General features: G+C 40.4%; 1 protein-coding gene across 2 annotated transcripts in view; it reads right to left on the bottom strand.

Moving 5' to 3' along the window:
• Window positions 1–24027, bottom strand: part of LOC127568380 (EGF-containing fibulin-like extracellular matrix protein 1) — a 74491-nt gene that overhangs the window by 5763 nt on the left and 44701 nt on the right. Inside the window, exons 5-8 of one of the 2 annotated variants that reach the window (XM_052012050.1) lie at window positions 16586–16708; window positions 8548–8667; window positions 5120–5239; window positions 3859–3978 (exon numbers count right to left, since the gene is read on the bottom strand). In XM_052012050.1, the coding sequence (XP_051868010.1) occupies window positions 3859–3978; window positions 5120–5239; window positions 8548–8667; window positions 16586–16708 (483 nt within the window). The remainder of the gene's footprint in view (window positions 1–3858; window positions 3979–5119; window positions 5240–8547; window positions 8668–16585; window positions 16709–24027) is intronic. The other variant, XM_052012051.1, reaches the window with a different exon arrangement.

Raw genomic sequence — 24027 nt, 5'->3', positions numbered from 1 at the left:
CAGCTCTCATGTGGCTGGTCCAGTTGAGCTTGTGGTCAATGGTAGGATATCGATGGTGGTGGAGTAAGCAGTAATAATGCCACTGCAGATGATGTCCTTTGGGTCAGGCATTAAACTAAAACCCTGGGTGCCTGTTTCAATTAATGTAAAATAAAATCTGAAAATATTGAGAACACTCACTAGGTCAAGCAACGTTTGTGGGGAAAGAAAGAGAGTTAACATTGCTGGTTGACATTATTAACTGATATTCAAAGAGCAGTAAAAACAAATTTTCAGGTGTCCTGAGTAATATGCTTACCATAACCAAACTGCAAGAACTGGAATGGTAATTTTTTTCCTTTCTTCATAAATGCTTCTACAAATAATAAACTTCTGAGATTTTTTTAATTTTCCTTATTTTCCTTTCTTTTAATCCAATCAGGCCAACCTCAAGAGTGTGTTACCAAAATACTATCAGCACATCTCCTGCTCCACCAGGGGCACCAACACCCTTGACCACTGCTATACAACCATCAAAGATGCCTTCTGAGCCACCCCTCGTCCTCACTTTGGGAAATCAGACCACCAGGCTGTGCTCCTTCTCCCTGCATACAAACAGAAACTGAAACAGGAGGATCTGGTACAGAGAGTCGTGCATTGCTGGTCTGAGGAAGCAGATGAGCTCCTACGTGACTGCTTTGAGACAATGAACTGGTCCATGTTCAAAGACTCAGCTGCCAGCCTTGATGAGTATGCCACCACCATCACAGACTTTATCAGCAAGTGTGTGGAGGACTTTGTACCAAAGAAGACAATACAGGTGTTCCCAAACAGGAAACCATGGATGAACCGGGAGATCCACTCCCTACTGAAGGAGAGGACTGCTGCACATAAATCTGGTGATCCTGATTTGTACAAGAAATCGAGGTATGACCTTCGGAAAGCTATCAGGGATGCCAAGAGGCAATACCAACTTAAAATAGGGTCCCTGACCAGCCACCAGTTATGGCAGGGCTTACATGCCATAACAGGCTACAAGACGAAGTTGGGCTGCACAGCTAACAACAGCGCATCCCTTCCTGATGAACTTAATGCATTCTATGTGCGTTTTGAACAAAAGAGAAGTGGATTGTCACCATCCACTCTGACAGCCACCAACACAACTGAACCTGTGATCACAGTGGAGGACGTAAGATCAGTCTTCCAGAGAGTGAACATGAGGAATGCACCTGGCCCAGATGGTGTCCCGGGCTGTGTGCTCAGATCTTGTGCTGATCAGCTGGCAGAAGTATTTGCGGACATATTCAACCTCTCCCTGCTTCAATCTCAGGTTCCCTCCTGTTTTAAGAAGACCACTATCATCCCGGTACCAAAGAAAAGCAAGGTAACATGCCTCAATGACTACCGACCAGTGGCTCTGGCATCCACCATCATGAAGTGCTTTGAGAGGTTGGTCATGGTACGCATCAACTCCAGCCTACCAGACAACCTGGAGCCATTGCAATTCGCCTATCAGCGAAACAGGTCTACAGCAGATGCCATCTCCCTGGCCCTACACTCAGCTCTGAAGCATCTGGACAGTAAAGACACATACGTTAGACTACTGTTTATTGACTACAGCTCTGCCTTCAATACAATAATTCCAAGCAAGCTTGTCACCAAACTCCGAGACCTAGGACTCAACATCTCCCTCTGTAACTGGATCCTTGGCTTTCTAACAAACAGACCACAATCAGTGAGGATAGGCAGCAATACCTCCGACACGATTATTCTCCACACTGGTGCCCCACAAGGCTGCATCCTCAGCCCTCTACTCTACTCCCTATACACTCATGACTGTGTGGCCAGATTCTGCTCTAACTCCATCTACAAGTTTGCAGATGATACCACCATTGTAGGCTGTATCTCAAACAGCAATGAGTCGGAGTACAGGAAGGAGATAGAGAGCTTAGTGGAATGGTGTCATGACAACAACCTTTCCCTCAATGTCAACAAAACAAAAGAGCTGGTCATTGACTTCAGGAAAGGGGGCGGTGTGTATGCACCTGTCTACATCAATGGTACTGAGGTTGAGAGAGTTGAGAGCTTCAAGTTCCTGGGAGTGAACATCACCAACAGCCTGTCCTGGTCAAGTCACGTAGATGCCATGGCCAAGAAAGCTCACGAGTGCCTCTACTTCCTCAGGAGGCTAAAGAAATTTGGTTTGTCCCCTTTGACTCTCACCAACTTTTACCAATGCACCATAGAAAGCATCCTATCTGGATGTATCACGGCTTGGTACGGCAACTGCTCCGCCCAGGACCGCAAGAAGCTGCAGAGGGTTGTGGACACAGCCCAGCGCATCACGGACACCAGCCTCCCCTCCTTGGACTCTGTCTTTACCTCTCGTTGTCTTGGTGTAGCAGCCAGCATAATCAAAGACCCCACCCACCCGGGACATTCTCTCTTCTCTCCTCTTCCATCGGGTAGAAGATACAGGAGCCTGAGGGCACGTATCACCAGACTTAAGGACAGCTTCTACCCCACTGTGATAAGACTATTGAATGGTTCCCTTATACAATGAGATGGACTATGACCTCACGATCTATCTTGTTGTGACCTTGCACCTTATTGCACTGCACTTTCTCTGTAGCTGTGACACTTTACTCTGTACTGTTATTGTTTTTACCTGTACTATTTCAATGCATTCTGTACTAACTCAATGTAACTGCACTGTGTAATGAATTGACCTGTACGATCAGTTTGTAAGACAAGCTTTTCACTGTACCTCAGTACAAGTGACAATAATAAACCAATAAGTAAACCAATAAACCAATTCCTTTCTCTCTTGTTTTATTTCTCTTTACGTACCTGATTTGACATTGAATCAACCCACTCTAATTCATTTGCCTTCTCATTCCTTCTTGTTCTTTTGCTTAATATGTAAATCTCATTGGATAAATATAGTAAGCCAAAATTTCTCCAAAATTCTGCATGGTCAAGTGATCTTGCCATGCAGTTATCAGCTTAATTGCTGGCAGGTTGTGAGAAAAAAAGTAATACATAAACATGCATAAACATATCTGGGGAATGTTACTAACTTGCCCAGTATGTAGATATGTAGCTAGTGATTCGATGAATTTGTTAGGTATATTACTTGTGTTTCTAACACCTGTTGAATGAATATGAGCTATACATAGTAAGAGGTATGAAAAGCAATACAACAAATGCAAGAGATGAAGTACAAGTTGCTGAATGATAGTAATTATTAAATTCGGCAGAGAATTCAGCAGAACCCACTTTGCCCTGAGAGTGGTTGGGATTGGATTTGCCAGCAGAGTTGGTTGTTCAGGCAAATGACATTTGACGACAAATAAGATAAACATATTAACAGGAAAAAAATAACAGGCTATCGTGTTTGGGTAAGATAAAGTAGGGTAGGAGGAAGCTCATGTGGAACGTAACACCAGCACGTACCATTTGAGGAGAATAGCCTGCTTCTCTGCTGTAAATGCTGTGTAATTTGATTATTACATTTGTGATACTTACTGGTTCTTTAATGTAACTTTGTTTAAAAGGAATAACAAAGGACAATATGCAACATAAGATCAAACAAAAGACTGATTAGGAGCTTTCAGCGTCTGCCTGTCTGCTTTTTACTAGTAAGCAGTTGGTCAATTGGGCATCAGAACTCATCAGTATGATTATCTGTTTACATGTAATTATTTGAGCTAATTGTGATTTTTCTCATTCTCCGGACTCATGGTATCCTAGTACTTGGTGGTGTTATAATACTATAGAGACAAGATGATACAAAAATAATTATAGTTTTTCTGCATCCGAAGTAACAAGTGCATCCCTACCATAAGTAAAAAGAAACTAGCATTTGAAATACCCTACCTTGGCACATTCTGGTACCCAGGAGCTTGTATCCCTCGGGACAGATGCATGAGAATTGTCCTGGTTCATTTACACATTGGTACTGGCACATGTAGTTTGAATAGGCACACTCATCAACATCTGCAGTACAAGAGAATGTGCATTCATTTTACAATGCACTAATAAAAAAAGCTTTCATGTGAACTTTGCAGCATAGACTTGTATTATCTTGCTACTGTTGCTTGATATTTTATGTGATGAGGAAAACAATTCAAACAAGAATGAGAAGTGGCATAATTCACACTAAAATTCAATGGGTAAATTTCAAGGGACTATATCATCTTTGCATCCAACTGGACATTATTTTGTTGTGCCTGACAATATGACTAAATGACAACATTTAAAAGAACACTCCATTCCTTTTATCAACACTTTGGCATTTTTAATAACAGTTCATCAAAACATACACAAATGTAACCAGCAGGAATGGATATCAACAAATAATAAATTAATGAATCTAAAGGGATTGATTTCTGGTGAATGCCACCAAAAGATACCTTTTCAGTATGTTTACCGAACAAGGACGCATAAATAATTTTTCCATTGGCAGCCAATTATTATAAATATTAAAGTAGAATGGAAAGTGCCTATGTCATGATCACGGCAAAGGCACTAAGTAGGATTCAGAAGAAGCTTAGCATAACCTGAACCAATAGTGTGCAAGGTTAGACCTTGATGTATTCTGCTGAAGCCATCTGCCAGTTCCTTAAGCAAGAAAGCTTCAAGGTCAGTGATTTTCTTTTCATGGATTTTATCTTATGCACTTGGTCAAAGTCATTTTGGTTTTAGTTCCAGGATGGAATGATCTCTTTCTGTCAGTTTTCCACTTGGTTTTTCTTTAAGTCCTTCATTTAAAGTAAAGCAGAATTCTACCAAAGCCTTTTTTTTCAGGCCTTTATTTGTAAAAACAATGTTCTTGGGCAACATTTGGAAGTTTGTTAGAATATTACAAAGTTGTTCTATGGTCAGAACAAAGAGAAAATTTGTATATTACTGGTACATCTCATCCAACTGATGAACTTCAAAATAATAATTAGAAGAATCTAAAACATTAGTAACAGAAAACCACAGAAGACAAACACAAAATTAAACAGATAAAAAATTAAATGGTTAAATGAGAATTGAAAAGGATTCAGAATACTTTGCAGATCAATTGGTACCTGACACACAAAGTTAGCTTAAGATCAGTTACACAAATTTTGAAAGAGTATTCAGTAGTTACCTCTGCATGTAACTTTGTCTGGATTTAATTCATATCCTTGGTCACACTGGCAGATGAATGTACCCAAAATATTAAAGCACTGATGATCACATGGAGAACCCACCTCACACTCATTAATATCTCAAGGGAAAGAGAAATTGTAAACATCAAACAAAATCTCAGCAAAGTCATCTTACAAAGTAACATAATGGAACGCTGAAAATTACAGAATGTCAGCAAACACAAGAAAGTTTTGTGTGAAATATTGTGAAGCCATTTTTCCAAGGCAGCCCTTTCAAAAACCTTTTCTGCAAAAGCCTTTTCATCCAAGTATATTGATAAATATACTTTAAAGGGGCTAGTGTTGTTATGATTATGGAGAAGATTGACTGAATAATCCACTCAGCAAGATTATCAAGATAGTATGACTGACAGGGAGTATTGCCAAGTGTTCAGAAGTTCCAATGAAAACAACAGGTGCACTTTCAAATCAAGAGGAACTCTGTTGGTCTGACATCAGAATATAGTCTCACAATAGAGTAAGGCAGCTATTCCAATTAATGTGTTTGTTTCTTAGAGTTGGATAGTTCCAGAATAGTTCTTGGATCTAGTTAAAGTTGTAACCATTTTATGGAATTAGAGACAGAGAGACATACTGAACAGAAACAGACCCTTCAGCTCATTGTGTCCGTGACAGCTTCAAGTTCCTATCTATACAAATCCCATTTCCCAGCACTATCCCATAGCCCTTTATGCCATGGCATTTCAAGTCCTCACCTAAGTAGTTCTTAAATGTTGTGAAGGTACATAGCACCACCACCCATTCAGATAGTGCATTCCAATTTTAACCACCCTTTTGGTGAAAAAATCCTTTACCAAGTCCCCTCTAAATCCCCTACCCCTTCATTAAACCTATGTCCTCTGGTCATAGACACACCTCTGCTAAGGGAGAAGGTTTTTTTACTGTGTACGCCGCTCATAATCTTGTATACCTCAGTCAGGTCATCCCTCAGGCTTCTTTACTCCAAAGAAAGCAAACCTAGTTTATTCACTTTATCCTTATAACTCCATACCAGATAACATCCTGGTGAACCTCCTCTGTACAATTCCCACACTTCCTCTAATGTGGCGACCAGGGCTGCACACACATTGTGCCCTAATTGTTCCAGGCTATACTTTTGAATTGCGTCTCCCTTCTTGTTAGGAGTACAGTGACGAGGAGGGAGAAGGAACTGAAGGATGGACTGAGTTAGAGGTGTGGGTTCAGAAGTGTTTATAATCCAATGTCAAAAGTGATTTTTTAAAAAAAATCTTTATCCTGAGACTGATACTTTTTCTATAACATAGTCAAGCACTTTGGAAAAAAGTAGACCAAAATTTACCTTCCAATTTAATATATTTTGGCAATTGGCTTTGATTATTTTACAAATTATCACCAGATCACTGGAAGTTATTTCTTTTCCAAGAACTGCTTACTGCTAAGTACAAACACAGCCATCGTATCAGCGTAGGTTCTGAAAGGGATGTTCTGATTAATCTTACCTAATCCAAAAGGCAAAGTAACAATCTTCAAATCCTACCGCATTCTATCTGAAATGTTGAGCCATATTTTGATTTCTGGTTATATTAGATTTCCAGTTTAAAAAAGTTTTCTTATAGTTATCTAACCATTATATCAACTGTACTAATACAGACAGCAGTCAGTAATTGAGTTCAAAATTTTGTTTACAAACAGATATGCCAAAAAGTGGAGACTGACAAGATCTCTCTTCGAGAGGTAAGTAATCACTTTTGTTATCTATATTTTAATCAGAAGGTCTCCCAACTATTCTTTGCTCAAGTACAGTTTCATGAGTGTTGGCAGTTGTCTAATACTTTTGCGGTCAAGCTTTTAATATCATCTTCGAGAAAGGTCAAGTACTTAGTGTTATCTGCACCTCACCATACCTTAGCAGGAATTATGGCAGAAACCCTGTTCGTGTACATAAATTGAATTTCTGTCACAATTCCAGTGAAGGTATGCTAGCTATGCAGAAGTAACTCCAGGGAAATTCCAAGCCATTAATTCCACGTAGGCTATTTCACCTTGTGAGCAAAACTGCCAAACCATGGCCTGCTCTAAGATGGTATTTGCACAAGTGTCTGTAAATACCAATAAAAAGTTTAATTTCTTACAAACTGATTTCCACCATAGTCCAAATGTCCTAACAGCAACTGAAAGTATCGTATTGACACACAACAGGGATTAACCGCAGTACAGACCAAACTTTATGTTTCAGTGCCATAGCAGGTGTGTGTTTACTCACCAAACCATCAGGGAAGATAACTAAAAGGTTCTTTATTACAACATTTATTATAACATAAAAGGCAGGCTGTTTTATAAGCCTGCAAGAGGATTTTTTGTGGAATTATTGGAACACCAAGAATTACTATGAACTGTGGCCATCGGCCAGCCTGGCAGAAGTGAGTAGGAAAGTATTGCAATAAGTCATTGCTCACACTATAAAATAGCAGCTTAAAGTGACTGTGATAGAGAATTACACATGGAGCTGTGCAGCAGCTGCCAGGCCTAATGATGTCACTATGGAGAATGAAAGATTCCCAACCGCTGGAGTTGCTGAATAAGACTTAAAAGGATGGAGGCTTAAACTAACTCCATGTTAAGCTCTGAATCAGAAAGGTACTGCAGGCATCGTACTTTAATCGGGCTGATGTGACAGAGGGAGTGCCTGGAGAATTACAAATAGAACCATAGAACCATAGAAAGTACAGCACAATACAGGCCCTTCAGCCCACCATGTTGTGCTGACCTTCAAACCACTCCTAAGACTATCTAACCCCTTCCTCCCACATATCCCTCTATTTTAAATTCCTCCATATGCTTATCTAACAACCTCTTGAACTTGACCAACGTATCAGCCTCCACCACCACCCCAGGCAGCACATTCCATGCACCAACCACTCTCTGGGTGAAAAACCTCCCTCTGACATCTCCCTTGAACTTCCCACCCATTACTTTAAAGCCATGCCCTCTTGTATTGAGCATTGGTGCCCTGGGAAAGAGGCGCTGGCTGTCCATTCTATCTATTTCTCTCAATATTTTGTATACCTCTATCATGTCTCCTCTCATCCTCCTTCTCTCCAATGAGTAAAGCCCTAGCTCCTTTAGTCTCTCCTCATAATCCATACTCTCTAATCCAGGCAGCATCTTGGTAAATCTCCTCTGTACCCTTTCCAACGCTTCCACATCCTTCCTATAATAAGGCGATCAGAATTGTATTAAATTAAAAGAATTAAATAATTCTTTAATTATACTTTTGTGTTTAAGGCTTTTTATATATTCTTTTGACAGCTGATAATGAAAAGTTTCCTTATTCTGAAATGACTGGTGGTGATAAATTATATCTTAATGGAAAGTATCTGAACTATGAGTAAGAGCAGATGCTTACCTCTGCATGTGCGATTGTTGCTTGCCAACTGAAAACCAATGTTGCACTGACAGTAATAAGAACCAGGTGTGTTGACACATCCATGATGGCAGTAGGTGGCTACGTTACATTCATCAATGTCTGTGTAATCATTAAAAAATACATTACACAACTACTTGTGTTTAAGAAAATCATTGCCAGACACCCAAAATGATGAGTGCCAAGGGCCATAGCCCAATGATGTAATATTATCACAGCAAGGTTGCTTTTTTCTATTTCAAGTCATATTTTATTGTTAACACTTAGGTTCATTCTGTCTTTTTTTCGTAAGTTGCCTTCTAATCTACTGTATTCTGGTATCAATTTTGATTTAGTTACTTCCTATTTCATCTTAGACCATTTTAGTGCTAAACAAATACAGCTGTAGTGGGGTTATGAGGATACTTGGTTAATCAGCTGCAGGAACCATGATATTGCTAATTAGATACTGTGGTTACAATCTGGCCATGGTTCTGAATTGAATCTGTCATTTCCTCAACTGATATTGAGACTTTATGTCAACATTCATCATTTCATTTTTAAATATCCATTCTCAGGATGTGGAAGGCCAGCATTATTGCCCAAGCTTAACTTGCCTGAGAAAGGGCTGGTGGTCTGCCTTCTTTGTTGTAATGTGTGTGGTATTATTAATTTGTAATGATATTACATAAAAGAATGGCTCACTTTATAAGCTGGTTAAAAGCTGGTTAAGCCTTGGTACTTCATCCATCACCCTAAGTGTTCACTCCTTCCATCACCGGCACATTATAGCTGCATTGGGTACTATGTACAAAATGCATTATGTTTACTCACTTTGGCTTCTCTGATAGCACTTGCCAAACCCATGATTTCTATCACTGAAAAAGGACAAGGGCCGCAGGGTTCACCATCCACAACATCCCTCCAAGCCACAGACTATCCTTACTTGAAAGAATAATTCTATTTCCTTTGCAATGGAACTGTCTACCCAGCAATACAATGAGAGTTGATTCATCAGAAGGACCAAAATGGTTCATGAAGGTGGATTCCAATCACCTTCAACAAGGCATTTAGTGAAAGGCGATAAATAAATGCTGGCATTCCAGAATCAATAAATTAAAAGAAAAGAGGTGAAGGATTAGAGTCACACATAGGCCAGAGCAGGCAAGGGCACAAGAGCCTAGAAATTAATTGTAGTCTTGGGAGGTGAGTTAAGGCATGTTTGTGTAGTATGGCAACAGCCACTTGATCACAGTGCACAGCAACAAAATTCAGTAGCGTCTGAGGCTCAAGGTGTGAAACTAAGTTTGGGAGCAGTGTTGGGGGCAATAGCAAAGAGACATCTGGCAGTATGGGCTTGGGGCATCTGTATCTGAGTCCGTATCTTCAGGGTTGCTATTCTGCCCGTTCTCAGGGTGGTTTAAATGCACTCCCTTCCCTGTGGGTTTGCTATGGACCTGCCTGAGGTTGGGTGCCAAGGTCTGATGATGGGTTTTGTACCCTGGAGAGTCTTTATCTCCCTAGCTCCTGGGTTACTTCCCGGGGGAGTTTGAAGGTTTCCCTTATCATCACGAGACCTAGTACGGCAAGCAATGGGGTCAAAAAAATTCTCCCTGCTAGGTCGATCTTTCTCAGCTCTCTGTTCCTCTGATTCTGAGTAGGTGGGAAGTTGGGAGGGAAATTGGGGATACAATGGGGGAACAGCCGTGCCCTGTTGGGGTAAGGGAGGGGCAGAGGCAATTACCTCTTCCATATCGGTGTCTTCCCCACTCTCAAAAAGTAGTTGAAGTCCAGACATGTCCAAAGGCGCCATTCGTTTACCAGTTTCCCCCTTTGCTTTAATTCCTTTATTATCATACAATTCACACAAGGCTTTAAGGACTATATATGGACAGGGTATACCCTGGTCATCTGTAATAGGGATATCCCTCCTTTTAGCGTTTACTTCCCGAGAGGTCTGTTTAGATTTCTCATTCAATTTCTCTGCTGCACCTTTCCATTTAGTAATGGGATCCTTCCAATTTTGTGAACAATTTGTTTTCCAAACCTCTGTTTCAGCGCGCGTACATTTTTCTAAATCCCAAGTTCCCCCCAATGGCCAATTGTAGTCCCCCAATTTCTTGTTCAATTGTGCACTAAGTTGGCGAAAACTCTTTTCTAGATCTGGATTTTCTTTACACAATTTTCCCAAGGGTGTTTTAACATCCCCTTTGTCTAAAGTTTGACCCATTTTATCACTCTATTCCAGCATCCACTTCAGATCCTGACCTTCGCGTGGGGGATTTCCCCTCTTAACAACCGGTCTAAGGCAGGATGCTGTTTCGGTGACTCTTATCTCCTCTCCCACTTCTCTTTTCCCCGAGCACTCACAATCTCTTACCTTCAACTCTTTACCAGGTCTTATCGGGGCCCGATTTCCCCCATTCATTCTCCTTGTCTCACTAATCGTCAGCTGGTGAGGCCTGGTTACCTCACTCGACGCCTAATCGAATCGTTCAAACCTTTGTCAGCAGGCAGGGCCTGGTTACCCCGCTCTGCGCCTAGTCAGATTAATAATACTTAAATAAATAGGTCTTACCGACCGATTTCTCTTCTCGGGTTTGAGGAGTCCTTAGGTCACTCCAGTCGGGGATCAAAGGGGGAGAGCTACAGAATCGCGGCTGAGAGGAGACCAGGGTCAAATCGCCCTGTGGGCCCATCTCGTCTCCAATGGCGAGCTTCTGCATCTTTCACTTACACTGATTCACCGCTGGGTGCCGTTTGGACTCCTGGCTGGCTTGCCAAATTGTCGAATTCAGTCGGAGAGAAGACTCAAAAGACCACTGTTCTTGTTCAATCTCTTTATTACTTGGGCCTTTATTATTGAGGGGAACAATTGGGCCAGGGCTAAAGACTTTTTTTGGGTTTTGGCATCAATTTGGGAAACAGATCAGGGCTTCAGAGGTCAAAAGGGTGATCAGGTATTGAATTGGGGCCTTCGTTGCAGTCAGTGGATTGGGGCTGCTAAACATGGGCCATATTGGAACCTTGGCCAGAGATTAAGGGAGATTGGGGAGTGATGGGGGCTGTTCTGTGGGGCACGTGGGGGCTTTAGTCACAGAGTTGGGATGTGATTGTGGGGGCAAGAATGATCAGTGCCTTGGTCGGGTATTCCAGGGTTGGGGCCAGAGTCAGGGTGTAAGTGACAGTCAAGGGTGGGATTTGTGAGTGGGATGGGGAGGTGGAGTTGATACCAAGGTTGGGGTCCCGAAGTAGAAGGGATAAGTAAGAAAATTTACATGCATGGGGTTTCTAGTTCAAGCAACAGTGCTCTTAAAACATGGTTGTTCTGAGAGTACCCAATGATGGTTACACCTGCGAAGAATGTGACCTGATTTTTTGCGTAACAAATTAAAAGGAGTAATGAATGGGGATTGACACAATATCATGTGCATTTTATGCAGAAACTGCAATTTTGTTGCAAACATGATTCCAACTGAAGAGCTCAGTCATGTTACTGGAGTGGCCTGATTAAAGTTGGAATTCATTGCAATCATATTTCTGTAAAAAAATTTCAGTCATTTAGCACTGAAAAATAAATGGTAAATGTACAGACTTCAAAGCCAGGATAACCTTCACTAAAGGATAAGTTCTTACTCATTTATGAAGCAGTTTTCGATTTGCAGATTTTCAGAAAAAGAAATCCAAATTTTTGAACTGTTTGGGATAATGACTTCTGAATCATCATTACGGAATAAAGATTATTAGTTTAAATCTCTTGATTTTGAGTGCAGTAACATGTGTATTCCACCTTTTTACTCAGTCTGTAACAAGTTTGCCACACTGGGCCAGTGACTGCACTGAGCAATACCAGGTCCTTGTGAAAATTTAGAAGCATTTTGGGAGTTACTAATTTAATTCTGTTTTTGTACAACCATAATATTCAGCTTGTAAGCAAAACCCAATTACCACTGTGCATAACAAAAGTTCTAATGTGAGTGTTAATAAACTGGTTTGAAGAAGTATTAATGTTACTTGCAACTTAAGCAAGCTATTTACTGAGTTGCTGGATGACCTCCTAAATATTTGCAGACATCTGCCCAGATGGATGGGTGGGAGTGGTATTTTGTAACAGAAGGCTGGAGCTGGAGAACCATGAGAACAGCCCTGGCAGCCTGGCTGCTGGTTTATTTCCACTTACAGGTCACTCATTTAAATATTTTAAGGGGCTGTATGGCTTAAATCCTTTCCTCAGAAAGCCCTGCAGCTAAAAGGGCGGCACGGTAGTGTAGCGGTTAGTGTGACGCTATTACAGCGCCAGTGATCGGGGTTCAATTCCTGTCGCTGACTGTAAGGAGTTTGTATGTTCTCCCCGTGTCTGCGTGGGTTTCCTCTGGGTGCTCCGGTTTCCAAAGACGTACGGGTTAGTAGGTTAACATGGGTTTAAATAGGCAGCGCGGACTCATTGGGCCGGAAGGGCCTGTTACAGTGCTGTATAAATAGAGTTTTTTTAAAGTAAAGTTTTAAAAGAAGCTAGAATTGCTATATAGAACATGTAAATATTTTTCTAACACTGCTGTGGGCCAGGAGGAGTAACAATTTGACCCTCCATCCAACCAAGGACACATCCCCAGTGATCAGAACCTCTACTCTTATATATGCTACAGTCCATCATCTCCTCCTACACCACCCTCCCAGTGCACAGATCTATCCCAGCAGTCCACCGATGCTCCTCCTCTCCCAATCTCTAAGGCCATCCTTCAATATTCTCTCTATTCTGAACTCTCCCAGGCACCCCCTCTTGAATCACCTCGAGCTCCGCTTACCTGATTTCTCAGCCCTCTCCTCTCCTGTTATCTCCTCGTCCCATCCTTGTCTATTGCCTGGTCCTAATGCCTGACATCCAGCCAGCCTCTCAATCTGGTAGGCAGTGGCTGGGAAACAGCTTCCAAAATTTGGCAGGACCCGAAGAAAACACACTCCATAGCAAAACTACCCTCATAGCTCCTGTTTCCTCCCTGTCTCCTCGTAATATTGCAGCCAAATTTATATTCTTATAAAACTTATAAACAACTTAAGTAACAGTGAACATGGAATATAGATTCATGAGATCAAATTTCAAAGCATCACTGAACTGAGGTCACCGTTTTGTTTTATAAAACGCTCCACTCTGGTTTATTACACATAACCAGAACTGAATTTTATGGTCCACTTTTAGCCAACTACTTTTCTATGCATTCAAACTGCAGTTCAAAGAAAGTGATGATTTAGGACTTGGAAGACTGTATTCCTGGATGGAAAATCTACTTTTATAGCTAACCATGTTTTACTGGCAACTTTTGTTTTGTTACTTGACATATGGAATACGTAGAATGCAATTCTTTTGATTTGATCCAACTGGTCGAACTGAGTTCACTTCCAGTGAGGCAGATTATCCAGATGATGTCATGATAAATACAATTTGCTTGGAAACAATTTTTTTACCGTATATAGACAGTGATAAATTGTTTGAATGTCACTGATTCCAGCAGTATTAACTGATTAATTTATTTTAATTGATTTTGTACATTAATTTGGGTGATTAATTTTCACCTTCTACATAATAAAGGATTGAAAGTACTTGTCTATACGTATGTGTATTAAATCACACATTTCTGAATTAACTTAAGTCACTAAATTAAAAAAAATTGATTTAAGGGATGTTTTCGCAAACTAAATGAATTATTTGGAAGCGTTTTTGCGAAAATTAGTCAAATAGTGATAAAGTAATTTTAGCTTTTGATTAGATTTATCACAGACCTAAGTTGCTAACAATGAAGTATCATATGTATGGGGAGCTTGGGTTAGTGGAGTGACGAATGCATTTCCAGCTTCAGTGATTTTGCTTGAATCCATATAGATGTGTGCAGATAAAATTTCTTTTCTTTGGTTGTGACTGAAGATTGAATTAGCTTACATCATAATATTCACTGGGAATTAGCAAACACTGGTAATCTTATTGGGATAGGGAAAGAATGTTGTCGCAATTTTGTGTATTGGATGCAGCAAGGCCCAGTTTTAGGGACTAATGGTATTTATCAGAAATTTGCCCTAAAATTATCTGATTGAAATTTGGATAGGTATTTTTTGAGGAGCCCAGGCATTGTTAAAGGCTAATTAACAGTAGCCAGATATCCAGTGAAACTTTTAGGATATAGGAGGAAACCAGAGCACCCAGCAGAACCCCACATGATCACATGAAGAATTTACAAGCTCCACACAGATACCATTTGAGGTTAGGATGAAATATGGGTCCCTACAATTGTGAATAGCAGCACTAAATGTTGCACCACCATGCCACAGAATGTGTAACTTGTAACCTTATTAAGGTCTAATCTAATAATTTTAATCAATCACTTTTTTAAGGACTGATTTGGGAAATAGGATGGTCCTGCTCAGTTTTCTCATCATAGATAGGGTCTAAAAAACAGCTTCCACTGAAAGGGTGAATTTATTTCTTAATTGGAAGCAGAAGGAATCTTACGCTTGACACCATGGTGCAGTACTCTTAGTGATTGGTGGATGAGATTTCACCCCTTCTACTGTTCTCCCTATTTCAGGACATTTTAGAAGGTCACAGCAGGCAAGGCAAGCAATTTGCAGAGCCAGGAAGATGCCTACAGCTCACCACCATTATTAAGATAAGGGCTGAGTACTATGTTCAAGAGGAGCAAAAGCCTTAAGAATTAGAACAATCAGAGAAATTGAGAGCTGATTTCTAATCCCCTCTTTGGGTTAAGAAGAAGAAATGAGTATTACGGCTAAACTCCCTTTTTCTTTTCATTTCCATTATCTTCAGTTTTACTAGGGTTGCATGATGTCATTCACATTAAAGGCATTCACCCTCATTTTATATCTGTAATTCACCCATGTTTAGCCCAAGACTGAGTTCCAGAGCCAGGCGGTCCTGGCAAAACGCAAACTGAGCATTGGTGAGCTGATTATTGGAAAATGTCACTTGATAGCATTACTCGTGACATCTTTCACCACTTTGCTGTTGAATGAAAACAGTCTAAGTGGGCAATAATTAATTAGGTTGGATTCATCCTTTTTTTTGTGGGATGATATACTTGGACAACTCTCAACATTTGCAAGAAAATTCCAGTGTTGTAAGTTGTATTGGAGCAGTTTAGAGGTACAGTTAATTCTGGAACTCAAGCCTTTATGACCACAGGTTGAGTGTTGTTGAGTCCCATAGCTTTTGTTACAATCAGTTCTCTTTGCCCTTCATATCAGTTGGAATGAATAAATTAGACTAAGGCTGATTTCTCTAATGATGGGGACCTCGTGAGGAGATCAAGGCGCATCATCCAGTCAGCACTTCTGGTAAAGATGGTTGTAAATGCATCAGCTACAGTCTGCCACCTGTGAGAAAAGAACTGTTTGTGAAGCCTTTTCCTACTGTTAGCCATTTAATTGTCTATCTTCTTTCATGACTTTATATGGCAAGACAGTGATCCTTTGCTTAGCTTTCTGTATGGTATGTTGCTTCCATTATTAAGTGAGCATGAAGTCATGTTTGTGACCTGAGCAGGCTGACACCTCATTTTTTGATATGCCTGATCCTATCCCCGCTACATCATTCTATTCTCCACATATTTGGACGGGTTAAAAACGTATTGTATTTCAACTTTAGAAGAAGGGATAAATATGAAACTGGATTTCCATTCAAATAGCCAAACTTTATTCTATTACTTAGTTATAGATTTACCTTTGGATATTTCCTGTAATGATGATTTACAACATAATGCAGAATGTTCCAATGTAACTCAGAGGGATTATTGTTTTTAAGGAATGTTTATTTTAAAGAAATTCTGGTAGCAATGATAAATGACAGATCAGGCAACTTTTGAGGTTTGCAGTTTTCTGATTTAAATAAGAGCAGAAAATTACATACCTTTCAAATGGTGGTTTATGAGTGACATCCCAAGGTGTCAGAAGATTATCCCTCAAAACCTTATTTAAGAACTTAACAAAGCAAAGCAAAAAAACATTAATTTCTGAGTAATTTTACTGTACATACCCACACATTGGTCTCCACGTTTGTGATAACCCTGCCTGCAGCGGCAACTGAATGACCCTCTTGTGTTAATACAGATTAGTTCAGGACCACAGTTATGGTTTCCTAATGCACATTCATCGATATCTGTTTCAAAGGAAAAAATACACATACTTCAGTTGTGGATGATCAAGCAGAACTTTTTCTGGGGTTTTACTTACCTTTTGAAATCCAGATGCTTTTATTGCCATTTCAGCTTCCAAAGGTACATTGATCTAGAAACTTAATGACACCACACGTATTTTTTGGAGGCACGAAATGAAGTCCTTGGTGTCCATTATCACAAATAAATGTACTTGTTGCATGTTTGCACTGCGTCCTCATATTTGTTTGGGTTGCTTCGTTGCCATTCAGGACACATGCCTGTGTAATTACTGACTAACATATTCAAGTTAAGGTCCTTTGCTTATTGGAGGACCCTTTTCCAGAGCCGGACCTGCCTCTTGATAAACTCACCCAACAACTTGTGGCATCATTAAAGAGGAAGAATGCTTTTGCATTGTTATTTAAAGAGATCTATCAATATTTTCAGATTACCTGTTGATTTGTCATTTCAAGCTACCACTTAACATCTGTGCCTCTGTTTTCTGCCTGTAACATTTAACTTTGACTTATGAAAATAAGGTTTTGCTGTCACTGCACTACTTTTTACTCATTTATTGACTACAGTCAATGGGTGGTACGGCAAGACTGTCTTTGGAGTTGGGGGAGGAGGAGGGCAGCAGGAGAACAGGATCATGAGGGAGAAAGAGGAGGAAGGCACTGTCAAAGTGGTTGTACCTATTGGAGCAAATGAAGGAGCATTTCTCCATTTGGAGGAACAGTATACAAGTTAGGTCCCTTTGCGTAGCCACAGCTTGGACCTTAGACTGGCAAACTGCTTAAGACTTCAAGATTACCAGGGGCATGTTCTTTTTTTTCGACCACAGTAGGTGACATCAGTAACAATAACACATTTCACTATCCACCAATAGGAAGGTCACATGAGACTATCTTCACCTAAATCTTGGTGGAAGTAGTGCTTTAAAAAATGTTCAAAGAATGCCAGTCCATGGTCATTGTATATATAGATGATATTGGGTGAGAATGTGCTGCCAGAAGTGAGCTGTCCTTAAGCATGTGTACCTGCAGGGCTTTGAATAACATGATGCTGTCATATGGCAGGTCCAGAACAAGCACTGCCCACGTAACTGCTGAAGAAGTCTTCGACAGCTGGCAAAACCAGGCCTCCAGGTTGGAGCTGGTGCAAGTTCAGTAGGCCAGTTCTCCAGCACCAGAGTCTTAAACTTCCTGATACTTTGAGGACTTAATGATGGCAGCTTTGCAAAGCACTGCTGTCATTTTCCAGCAGGTTCTGGCCCACTTTGAAATTAAGAACAATGTTAGAAAGTTAAACCCGTATGCAAGTTGCTGCTGTTTGTTAGGCCTAAGCTTCATTTCTTCCTGTCTATATTAAGTGTGGTTCTACATTCTCCAGAGTATTAATCACACTGTATTTGTTCATGTATTTTGTGAACTTACTTTCATCATCATTGAAATCTCTCTTAAAACAGGAAATATGCGGGCTATCCTTCCAAGCTGCTTGCACTGTTCAGGAGATCATGCCTGGCATATACAGCAGGCCACACCAGATCTATTCTTGAACATGAACCTTACTTTAAGAACCCTAATGGCTTGCTCAATTCACACTTCTGGTTTATCATGGACTCCCTTCAAGTGAATGCCTGCAGCTGGTAATCTGGTGAAATGGTGCCATGGAAATAAAGTGTAGTTACCAGATACCATCCTTCTTTTACCCCAGCTTTTGTAATAAATAGAACTGTAAAATATAAAAACCTTATAGTGCCCTTGCAGGGTGTTAGGATTTCACTCGTAGGAAACTGCATGCATCATCAGAAAGGACCAATACATGTCAGGAATGTAAGCCATTTCTGTTGATATAATTATAGGGGTTAATATTTGGTGCTCAAAAAGCCAGATGGACGGAATTACAAGCTATCTTGACCCAATAAAGAATCTTAACATTTTGTAAACATTTATTGCCTTTTGAACCTGATTGGGCCGCTGTTGAAATGTAAGAAACTGAGCCATCCTTACATAGGAAAGTGCAGTAATTTGAATGGTGTATATAGTATTCCCTCTGACACTTTGGAATACGCTGTTGCACAAATTTTTAGAGCTGCAGTATTGTTCTTTGCCATTGTCAGAACCAGACATGCTCCTGATTTTGGTTTCAGCAATGAATGGGATTCCTTCAAAGCTTCTCCATTTAAATGCCAGCTCCTGAGGTACTGCCTGAGCATGCATTCCTGCTGGATGTTTACAACTGACACAAATTTGATATTACTCGATTAATGCATTTACTTTTACAGCCTCCTTGCGGCTCTTTTGCATACTTCAGAAACTTGGCCCCTAATTATCTTCAGCTAATTGGCTATTCATGAGTATTAGGCTATGGAGCTGAAGACTCCCAAAGTACAGCTACTATTTTTATTCTCTAGATAGTCAATCAAGTAATTGACCAAAACTCTGCAAATAGGTTCAGGAAATTCCCTTAAAATGCGAACAGTTCTTGTGAATTGTGGCTGTCGTGCAGGAACAGAAACTAGAGAGGAAGGAAAGAAAAAAGACACTTAATTTAGCATGGTTGGCTTGCCTAATTGCCAAATGGACATTACCCTTTATAGTGCTCAGTACTGAAGACTCTAAGAAGATCTGGAGTGTGCCCAAAATTCCTGATCCCTCAAGGCACAAATCTTGACTTATACCCTTCCCTAAACCAACATTCTTTTGCTGTTTATCCACTTCAGCTTCAAGTATAGTTTTATAGTTTATTTCTATTTAATTATTTTCAGGATGTGGATGCAACTGGAATGACCAGCATTGCCCAACCCTACCTACATATGAGGAGGTGGTGATGAGGTGCCTCTTGAACCACTGCAGTCCTTCTGTTGAAGGTTCTTTCACCAATGCTGTCTTGTGGGAAGTTCGCAGATTTGGACCCAGTGATAAAGAAGGGACAGTGATATATTTCCAAGTCATAATGTGTCTTGGAGGGGAACCTGCAGCTGGTGGTGTTCCCCGGCGACTGTTGCCATTGCCCTTCTTTGTGATATAAACTGTGGTTTGGGAACTGCTGTTGGAGTAGCTTAGGTAAGTAACTGCAGTGTATTTTGTGGATACTACACACCTCCTCCATGGTGTGCCAGCTAGGGAGGGAATGAATATTTAGGGAGATGGATGTGTAATCGATCAAACAGGCTGCTTTGTCCTGGAAGTGCTGATTTCTTTAAGTATTGTTGTCAGGCAAATGGAGAGTATTCCATTGAACCCTAATTTGTGCTTTGTAGATAATAGGAAGGCTTTGGGGTTCTCAGGAAGTGAGTTACTCTCCACAGCCAACCTAACTTCTGACTTGCTCTTGTTGCTATATTGCTGAGTCATAGAGTATAGAAACAGGCCCTTCGGCCCAACTTATCCATACTGATCAAGGTGCCTACCTCAGTTAGTCCCATATGCCTGCATTCAGCCCATATCCCTCTAAACTTTTCCTACATATCAACCTATCCAAATGTCTTTTAAATGTTGTAATGGTACCCACCCCAACCACTTCCTCTGGCAGCCTGTTCCATGTACCCACCATCCTCTGTGTGGAAAAACCTGCCCCTCAGATCCCCTTTAAATCTTTCCCCTCTCACCTTAAACCTATGCCCTTTAATTTTAGACTCCCCTACCCTGGAAAAAAGCTGTAACCATTCACTTTACCTATGCCCTTCATGATTTTATAAACCTCTTTATGTTCACCCCACAGCCTCCTTCACTTCAGGGAAAACAGACCCAGCCTATCCAATCTCTCCTTGTAACTCAAGCCTTCCAGTCCTGGCAACTCCGATGAAGTTGGTCCAGTTGAATTTCAGGTTATTGGTGAGCCCATGGATGTTGATCGTGGGGGAGCTGGCAATGGTCCTGCCAGTAAATAAAAGGGAAGGTGATTAGGTTCTGTCTTGTTAGAGGTGGTCACTGCCTGATTTTAACTTTTGTTTTTCCCTATCACCATCCACCAGTAATATTGTACTGAAACACAAGGTTCAGTTTTTGGAAGTCTTCTCAGTGAGAAAGCTGAAGTATAGGAATGATTTCCACGGAATTCACATGAGGAAAGTTTGCCTTTATATGACATAGGTAGCACAGACCAAAATTGTCCAAAGAGACTGACAGAATACCATTGATACTTCTGCACAAACAGAGACTTGACAAAGAAAGTCTGGTTGGGATTGAGCCTTTAAGATAGCATTAAGCTTTAAATCATTTTGCTGAGTAAAAACCTTCAAGGTGTAATTGATCAAAACCAATGATTGCAAATGAGCAGCCTGTTTTTCAGCTCATTCAATTTTCCATTGAAAAATGGGATAAGCTGTATTATTGGCTGGCAATTGGTTGCCAATTCAGTATCGTTCATTTCACTATCATCTGTTTCTCAATAGAGGCCCATTTTTCCACTCACTTGAGTGCTGGAAAAGGCATGTGCATTTCCATTGCGTTGTGAAGTGTTAACCCCTGAGATGAGAAAGTATTTAATGCCAATTGTAAGACTGCTTTTGGGTTTGGCAGAAGTGAGCATTTAGAACAGGCAATATACTAGTGTGTTGTTAACTTTTTCTTTGCCCTTGGCAGATTTCTTTAAGTTCTCCAGTCATTGCCAGGTACCACCATAAGTGCATTGCACATTGTATTTGCTGCTTGGAGTGCTGCACTTTTGCCCACTCAGGATATTTCTATAATGTGTTGCCTGGTAAAACTCGTCCACCTTTCAGATGCATTTCTTCTTCACGTACCCAAGTTTGAATTTGGGTGCTGCAGATGTGTGCAGTGAAAATGCTTCTTCATCCAGAGTATTATTTCACTATTTACATCTGATCTCTCCATCTCCACAGCCTGTTGATAGTTGGAATAGATTCAGAGGCTTGATGCAGACTGAACTAAACATTTCTGCCCTGAAGTGGGGATTACCATCAAGTAAAAATGTTAATTTATGTTAGATCTGTTGGCTAGAAATATACCTTCCTCATTGGGCTTGCTGGTTATTTGAAGATATAGTTGTATTTCTCACTGAGAAAGTTGTTCAAAAACACTAGAGTCAAAGTTTTGGGCTGTCTCTGGGCTGTACCACTTATGCAGTGTGTGCCAGCAAACCTTCATTGCTTTGGGAATTTCAGCCCATAAGTTACACAAGGAGTGAATTATTTGAGCTTGGTGAGTTACTGAAAAATGAAACCACTAACTGAATCACCCTGTTTAATTCCGGTTGTCCTGCCAAAAGGCATTTGGTGACTGATGTTTCAGTAAATCACTGAGTCATGGTTACTTTTGAGCCACTTTAATAGCTGTATTGAATGTAGGTTAAAAGACTTTAAAGTGATATTTGCTCAATATAAATTTATGTTCAGCTGAACAACAGAACATAGTGCAGTTATGAGACAATAATTATAAGTTTAGGATCATAAGGTATGGAGGCAAAGAATAGAATGTGAACAAATTCAATTTGGAAGATTGAGTTTCTTTCTTGCATAATGTACAGTATGTAATTTCCCTGACATGATTCCTATTCTAGGCATTCATTAATAATCTCTTGAAGAAGAAACTGAAATCATGAAAGTTCAAACATTATAAATCTAAGTGAAATGATTCCTTAGTCACCAAAGGAAATTGAGATTGATAGATATTTAGATACTGAAGGAGCCAAAGAATATGGAGTTAATGCAGGAACGTGCTTTGAGGTGAAAGATCAGCTATCGGTATTAGTATTGATTTATTATTGTCACATGTACAAAGATACAGTGAAAAGCTTTTATTTTGCATGCTATCCAGCCAGATCATGCCATACATAATTACATCAGGGTAGTAAAAAGAAAACAGAATGCAGAATATAGTGTTACAGTTACAGAGGAAGTGTAGTGCAGGTAGACAAATAAAGTGCAAGGGCCATGACAAGGTAGATTGGAAGATCAAGAGTTCATCCTTTACTGTATGAGAGGTCCATTCAAGAGTCTGACAACAGTGGGATAGAAGCTGTCCTTGAGTCTGGTGGTTTGCATCCTCAGGCTTTTGTATCTTCTGCCCCCAAGGGAGAGGGTAGAAGAGAGAATGGCCATGATGGGAGGGGTCCTTGATTATGCTGGCTACTTTCCTGAGGCACTTGGAAGTGCAGACAGAGTCAATAGAAGGAAGGTTGGTTTGCATGATGGATTGGGCTGTGTTCACAACTCTGCAATTTCTTGCAGTCTTGGGCAGAGCACTTCCCATACCAAGCTGTGATGCATCCTAACAGGATGCTTTCATTGGTGCATCTATAAAAATTGGTCAGAGTCATCAGGGACATGGGGAATTTCCTGAGCCTTCTGAGGTAGTAGAGGCTTTGGTCTACTTTTTCGGCTGCAGCATCCACATGGCTGGACCAGGACAAATCATTCAACTTGAATCCTTCAACTTGAAGCTCTCAACCATTTCTACCTCACCTCAATTGATACAGACAGGAAGGGGTGTGTACTCCCCCCATTTTCCTGAAGTCAATGATCAGTTCCTTTGTTTTGCTGACATTGAGGGAAAGGTTGTTGTCTTGACACTATGTCACTAGACTCTCTATCTTCCTCCTGTACTCCATCTCACTGTGATCTTATTGAATGGTGGAGCAGGTATGCAGGGCCAAAAGGCCTATACCCTTTGAAAGTTGAGGGTATCATTTTAATGCTAACTTGCACATTTCTGTGTTTTAACCAATTGCATGCCACAGTTAAGCTTAAGTTTGACTCAGCAGAAAGCAAACAAATGCATTTCATGTTCATCCGTGTCTTTACTTAGTTTGGAAAATCTTCCTGCTTGTTTCTAAACAGAAAGTTATTTACCCCTCTTTCCAAGGAATGAACTGATACCATTCAAACTAATTCTCCTGGGAATATTTTCTAAGTACCTACTGAAAGAAAACCAAGTTTTTATACTTGCTTGAGACCTGTTAACTTCAGGTGAACAAATGAAGAGAAAGATCATTTGGTGAAAAATGACATCAAGAATAGTCCAGTCTTATCTTAATAGCCTGGACAGATGAGGTCAATTTTCAACTCACCCCAGGCATGAAAGTAGTGCAATGGATGTGCCATCTATTACAGAAACCACTTGATCTGCAGTGCCAGCATTAAGGCCAGGTGAGAAGTTGAAAATCAACCCTGATGTGTGGTGGTCTGGGTTGTGATGAATGCACCTCTGTACTACAGAAGAAGCTGCCTGTGCTGTAGAATGGAAAAAAGTTTCCATAAGGGAATAAATTGTCATTTCTGAGACCACAGATGTATATGAAAGAAAATAAATTTACATTTCAGTACAATGTCATTGGGCCAAAAGTCAACATTCTG

The sequence above is a fragment of the Pristis pectinata genome, chromosome 3 (assembly GCF_009764475.1).
Source record: "Pristis pectinata isolate sPriPec2 chromosome 3, sPriPec2.1.pri, whole genome shotgun sequence".
NCBI lineage: Eukaryota > Metazoa > Chordata > Chondrichthyes > Rhinopristiformes > Pristidae > Pristis > Pristis pectinata.
Note: the sequence above shows the minus strand (reverse complement) of the source record. Positions and strands in the feature narration are given on the sequence as shown.